Genomic DNA, 6,656 nt, shown 5'->3' with positions numbered 1-6,656 from the left:
TGCCACATGTTTGGCACGTCAACTCGTTCGACGTGGCTCTCTGCTCTCGTAGGATTCTCTCTATCTCTACACTGTACAGTGCATTGTACGACGACGATGAAGATAGTAATGGCGTTGGTGGTGGTGTTGGTGGGGTTGGTGGTTTTTCGGACTGACCGTTCTGCGGCAGTCATGACGGGTAAATGAACCGGGTGTCCTCAAATTAAAAAAATACTGAAGAAACCCGCGACGTCCTTTGAACCTTTTTGATGAGAAAAAATAAAAGCACTTCCTGGACGAGACGCTGGACAGTCTTTTAGACTCTTGGAAACGAGACCACAATGTCACTTCATGAGGAAAGGAAAAGGACTTTCTGCAGGACTTTCTACCACCGCCTGCCATCCGGGACGGAACGTGAAGTGTCTCTTGACGTACGTACACACATCAGGGGGAGAGAGGGTTGACACTATTCTCTGCCTGGTTCATCTCCTCCACGTTGTTGATGGATAATTTTGTATACAACTTATATAAAAAAATCACAATGGTGAAATCCTCAGGGTCCATCCGACAATCAATGTAATATTACACACTCTGAAATGTTCACACAAAAATGCCGCAAAGCCGGGTTGTTATTTTTTTCATATAAAGAAGGAACAAATAAGAAGCCCTCTAGAAAAATGAGCAACAGAACCCTGAAAATATGTTATGTTGACCGTCTTGAAGATGACACCCTGTGAAGAAAGATCCAGCAAAAAAATTGAGCCTTTGGTGGCTGCAAAATCGGTTTTGAAAAAAAAGAAAAGGAAAATGCAATACAATCCTTTGTCTGCAGGGGTGGCCTGTTCGCCAGCAAATCTGCCTCAATTTCCTGATATGCTCTCATCTCAGGAAAAACCTGTGCTTTAATTCGTCCCTGACCTTCTGGAAGGCTTCTGAGGCTGGCCCCTACCCTCCACTCGTTTTATCTTTCTCCTTCCATTTCCTCCAATCCTCCTGCCCCTTCCTACCCCTTCCTGCGACCAAAAAAAAGATCATGCCCCTTCCCACACAAAGTGACTGCTCTCCCTCTCTCTCTCTGTCTCTGTGTCTCTCTCTCTCTCTCTCTCTCTCATCTCAATATTTTGTGATCCCATCGCCCTTCTGCCCTGAGGGAGTCACTCCCTCTCCCTCGCTGTCTCTCTCCCTGTGCTGTCCACCCCCTCTCTCTATCTATGTGCGCTCCCCCTCTATATATCTATCCCTCTCTCTCTCTCCCTCTCTCTCTGTTTGCTTCTCTACTACTAGATCCTTTTCTATAAACGACTCTTTCATATCTTTCAGGAGCTTCTTATAATCCATTTCCTGGGCTAATGGAACTATTTGGGAAGAGATGAAATAAAATAAAACTAAAACATGTTGGCATGCACATGCACAGTTTCTCTGTCTCCTCTTTTTCTAAGTTTCTCTATCCCCCCCCTACTATGGATCCTCCTGCTGCCATTGGCTGCATCTCTCTCTCTCTCTCTCTCTCTCTGTAAAGCACGCTGGCCTCAGTCGTCCCCCACCACCATCGTAATTCTGTGTTGCTGTTGACCAAGACCCTCAAGAACTGAAAAAAAAAAAAAACCTTTAACTCCTGTCTGCCTGACACACACACGCACACCCCTTACCCCTCCCCCCTTCCCTTATCCCCTTCGCCCCCCCCCCCTCCCTCTCCCCCCCGCTCCCCCCCCCCCTCACCCCCCCTTCCACGAGGGCCCCCCCCTGGCCCGACCTCAGACCCAGGAGTCAGGGGAGGCCGGGTAGTGGCTGGTCTCGTAGTTCAGTTCGCTGTACGGCCGCGACGCCGAATAGAAGTCCACGTAGTTGCCGGTGGACTTGAGGCCCAGGTGCATGCGCAGGTCCTCCCGGGGGTCCCGCGGGGGTCCGCTGGCGGCGGCGGCGGCCCCCGGGGGCTGCTGCTGCTGCGGCGGCGGTGGCGGGTGGGGCGGGTGCACCTGGGGCTGGGCCGGCGCCTGGGGCTGCGGGGGCTGGGGCTGCTGGGGCAGCGGCGGCTGCGGAGGGGGGGCGGCGGCGTTGGCGGCGGCGCCGGCCGGAGGGGGGTGGGCGGGGGGCTGCAGGGGGCCTCCGCCGACGCCCTGCTGCTGCGTCTCCTCGTAGTAGCAGCCGCCGTCGTCCAGGCTGCGGCCCAGGCCGTGGTGCAGCGGGTGGTGGGGGCCGGCCTGCGGCAGCGGGGGCTGCGGCTGGGGGAAGGAGGGAGGGGGAGGGTAGGGGTCGTAGTCTTTTAGTAGGGCCGCCGGCGGGACGTCCTGCGCGGAGAGCGGCAGGCCGACACAGGGCTGGGCTGGGACCTGGAGGAGGTGGTGTTGGGTGTTGTGTGAGAGGGTGGGGGGTGTGTGTGTGTGGGGGGGGGGGGGGGGGGGGGGGGGGGGGTGGGTCGTGGAGGGAGAGGAGGTGGGGTCGTGACATGATATGTTTCAAGAGGATGCGTGTGCGGGGAAAGTGAAGTGGAAAAAAAGGGTTGGACGGGGGGGGGGGGGTGTTTGATGTGGTTGAGTGGAGCGAGGTGGGGGGGAGGAGGTGGAGCGGTGGAGGGCGAGGAGGAGAGGAACAGGTGGTTGGGGGGAGGGGAGTTAAAGCACTTGAAAGGCAGGCAGTTCAGGTGAAAGGCTCTGGAGAGGAACGGCTGGGTGGAACCATGCTGTGAATCCTCTTATCCGCTGTTACATGCATGCAGGTACCTGGGGGGCGGGGGGGGGGGGGGGGGGGGGGGCAGTGATTCTATCCTCAACCGCTGAGTGCTTGCAAATATGTGGACGCCTTCCATAAGAGTCTAGCAACAGCGTGTTTCGACACACCAACATTCGGCGTTTCTAAATGTGTACGTTGAGAATATCCACTAATGGTTTTTTCTCTTGCTTTTTTAGTGTCCTAGACCCTTCTCTGAGGACATCTGTTCAACCCAAATAGATCGTTAGCACAACGGTATATCCAAGATTAACTTTTTAATTGGCCACACTTTTGGCTCCGGTGGTGAGTCTGTGAGTTTATTTCTAAAAGGCAGGTGTCTTACAGAGATCTGTGCCTCTTATCACAATAGTGTATGTGTGTGTGTTGTGTGTACTTTTTCTATTCGTCTTTCATCTGTTGGAAGGTGTCTAGGTATTCGATAATGTTCTCAAACATTTTCTTTCACAATTATTGGACTGGTTATTGATTGTGTGTGTATGTGTTTGTGTGTGTGCACTGTATACTGTATGCGATTCTGATTCTACAATTGGAACTCACCTGATTTTGTTTGATTTCATCGCTGGCAGTCAAGTAAGAGTTGCGGAATAATGTAGAGGCGCCACAAGACACTGGAGGAAAGAGGGAGAATCACCTTGAGGTACTACAATTAAATGCGGTTAATGCGAATAATGAATATACTCTGCCATTCCAGCAAAAGGGTTCACTATTTATGTTTGACTGAAGCCGATACAAAAAGCCAAAATGCAGCTTAGTTACAAAAAATATAATTAGTGTCAAAATGCTAGCGCCTTCCCATTATGATGCTGACAATTAGCTTGTCGCTAATAAGTTGAACGCCGCAGTAGCTTAATTGCACACTAGTGCGATGTGTGGCAAAATGGCACACATGAGAAATATAAACTAATTTAGAGTGAAAAAGAGATAATAAACAGAGAGTGAAGAATATCAATGTGCAGAACATGGAAAATGTAGCAAAGTTAAACACACACACACATAAACAGGTATCTCCTCGCACACCCACCTGCCGTGGCGTCTTTGCGGGATGTGTGTTCTCCTTTGTTGCTATGGAAACCAGCGTTGGTTGCCGTGGAGTCGTAATCCATCTTGCGTTCCTTCAAACTCATCATCTCTCGCGGGGAGGCTGGGGCGCTCGCTAAGCAACGACACACACACACACACACACCACACACACACACACACACACACACACACACACACACACACACACACACACACACACACACACACACACACAATAATGAGCACAACAGCCTTTTTGTGTGTATGTGATTGCAAGTGGGCGTGTGTGCATGTGTCTGTGTGTGTGTATCTTCCAAGATGCAGTCATCAGTCATTATTTAGGCTTGTCAGCAATCAGGGTCACCTCCAGCAGCATGTTATAAGACCTTAGGTAGCAATAATCAAACTCCCCACAGATACATACACACACACAAACAAACAGACCCACACATACACACATATCCTGTTGACACACACACATCCTCATGAAAAACACACACACACAGACACACTTCCCCGGGGTGGCGGGTTTTGAGTGAGTTGACCGTTCTCACAGAATGCTGTCATGGCAGGGTAAACACTTATTGGTTGTTAAGGTGATCATGTGTCTACTTAATCTTGTTAGGCTACAGCATCAACCCCAAGCTAGGGGTGAAAAACTCTCCCTGCAAAAAGGCTGGATGGCACAACCGAAGCAGTGCATAAAATGTCAAACATGTTCGTATTTCTATATCAATTTTCACTCTCCACCACACACTACCCACACTTGCACACTCACTCTTGTGCATATGCAAACACATGCTCATCCCTCACACACACACACACACACACACACACACACACACACACACACACACGCACACACACACACAGTGGCTTCACAGTTGCTATGCGTCATTATGTAATGTAATCTCCCTTCTCCCCGCACTTTAAATGCTTAGTCATTCACCATAATCTGGACACATCCAGTCGCCGGGATCCTTCCTACTTGAGCATTAGCCCCATTCTTAGCTAAACATTTACCTCAAACACTCAGGAATGAGGTCACATAAAGCAGCTGCTCTTAAGCTGAATAACGTTGTCCATGTGGGCTGTTCGTTACCCTGTCCAATGTCACATTCTAAATGATTTTTAAAAGTTGTGAATTTATCACAATGGAGTAAAATCACAGTACACACAGAACCATGTTGTCTCCGTTTGACAGGGCTGCATCGATAGTTTGGGGATTCTAAGGGATGCTTAGGACTTTATTATTAAGCTTTTGGCCTGGATAAAAAAAGAGGGAAAAATGAAATGATTTGGTTTGCGGTCCTGGACGTCCCTCACACAGACACCCTGAGAGAACAAGGCAACTGGCATCAGTTGGGCAGAGATAAGGTCACTGGAGAGACCGAGACAGAGACAGAGAGCGAGAGCGAGAGCGAGAGCAAGAGAGAGAAAGAGAGAGAGAGAGAGAGAGAGAGAGAGAGAGAGAGTGAGAGAGAGAGAGAGAGAGAGAGAGAGAGAGAGAGAGAGAGAGAGAGCCCAGGAGACTAGCTCTGAGTGCTATCAGAACAAAGCCTTGCAGATCCCTTGGTACCATGGAAAGGTCTCCCTATTTCCCTCTCTCTCTCCCTTTACCTCCCTCTGTTTCTCTCTTTCCCCCTCTCTGTCTCTGTCTCTCTCTCCCTCCCTCTCCCTCTCTCTCTTTCTCTCTCTCTCTCTCTCTCTCTCCGTCTCTCTCTCTGTCGCTCTCCCTCCCGCTCTCTCTCTCTCTCTGTTTCTGTCTCTGTCTCTGTCTCTGTCTCTCTCTCTCCCTCTCTCTCCCTCTCGCTCACTCTCTCTCTCTCTCTCTCTCTCTCTCTCTCTCTCTCTCTCTCTCTCTCTCTCTCGCTCTCCCTCCCTCTCACTCTCTCTCTCTGTCCTTCTCCTTTGATCCATCTCTGAGGGGCTGAATCGCAATGTGACATGCAGAGGGAGAGATACGAGCGTACGGCATGCGCAAGCACGGGCATGCATGCATGTACCTCCGTTTCCTCTCTCTGTCTTGCTCTCTCTCCCTTGTCAACATTTCCTGAATCTCCTCCGCTCCTGTCTCATGTGCTGCATTATACTTTCTCTCCCTCTTTCATGCACACTCTCTCCCTTCGTCTTCCTCGCTTTCCTGCTCTCCCTTTATCTCTTCGTGATTCTGCTCCTTCTCTCTTTTTCTGAGTCATAATTTATCTCTGTTTTTTCTCCTCCCCCTCTTTCCTTCAGCGGGGTCCTTGAAGACTCTGCTAAGCCAGAGGAGAGGGAAAAGTACTTTTCTGCCTCATCAGCCCACTAAAGCCGCTGTGGAGAAAGCACTGCTCAAGGCTCTCCGCGCACTAATGCTAGCAGGGAATGGTAATGCATCCAATGCGAAAGCTGCAAGGCCACGGAGCTAACGCTAAAAGCTAACTTTAATCACACTTTTGCGATAAGGCCATTGGAAGTTAGAGTTATGCCAATGCCAATGCGCAATAGACTATGCTAACATGGAGGAAGGCGGCGTAAGGTATTTGAGGACTGCGGTAGCGCCGCGACCCTGAACAGTGTTTTGACTCCACTTGTTGTTTTGATCTTTACTTTGATTGGAAAGAAATGTTGATTGCGCTTCAGCAATGGGTTTTCGGTTCGTGGTTTGAAGGCTTTTCTTGAGTCAAAACTGTTTAGCACTGATGATCGTTTCGATCAATGCGACCAAGGTAAAGCACACTCTGTGTTTTCCGTGTGGAGTACACTTAGGGAGTCTGCAGTCTGCAGTGTGTGTGGCATCTCGTCGGTGCAATGCATTGCCTAGCTCGATGAAATTTGCAGAATCACTAACCGAAACATCTGGAGACTTTACTCTCTTGTGCAACACACTTGATGGGCTGTACCATCTCAGTGACTAGAATGCACTAGCCTCAGAATCAGAATAATGA

At 50.1% G+C, this 6,656-nt stretch overlaps 1 protein-coding gene across 1 annotated transcript in view; it reads right to left on the bottom strand.

Annotated features, from left to right (window-relative positions):
• Window positions 1-1,705: 1,705 nt before the first annotated feature.
• The window catches only part of ctnnd2a (catenin (cadherin-associated protein), delta 2a), a 140,550-nt gene continuing 135,599 nt past the window's right edge, over window positions 1,706-6,656 (bottom strand). The window contains 4 exon segments of the mRNA XM_060045775.1: window positions 1,706-1,994; window positions 2,094-2,309; window positions 3,247-3,317; window positions 3,731-3,862. Of these exon segments, the coding sequence (XP_059901758.1) occupies window positions 1,734-1,994; window positions 2,094-2,309; window positions 3,247-3,317; window positions 3,731-3,862 (680 nt within the window). The 3' untranslated portion in view covers window positions 1,706-1,733.

Source organism: Gadus macrocephalus, chromosome 23, assembly GCF_031168955.1.
Source record: "Gadus macrocephalus chromosome 23, ASM3116895v1".
In the NCBI taxonomy this organism is placed as follows: domain Eukaryota; kingdom Metazoa; phylum Chordata; class Actinopteri; order Gadiformes; family Gadidae; genus Gadus; species Gadus macrocephalus.
This window is presented reverse-complemented; position numbering and strand designations above follow the sequence as displayed.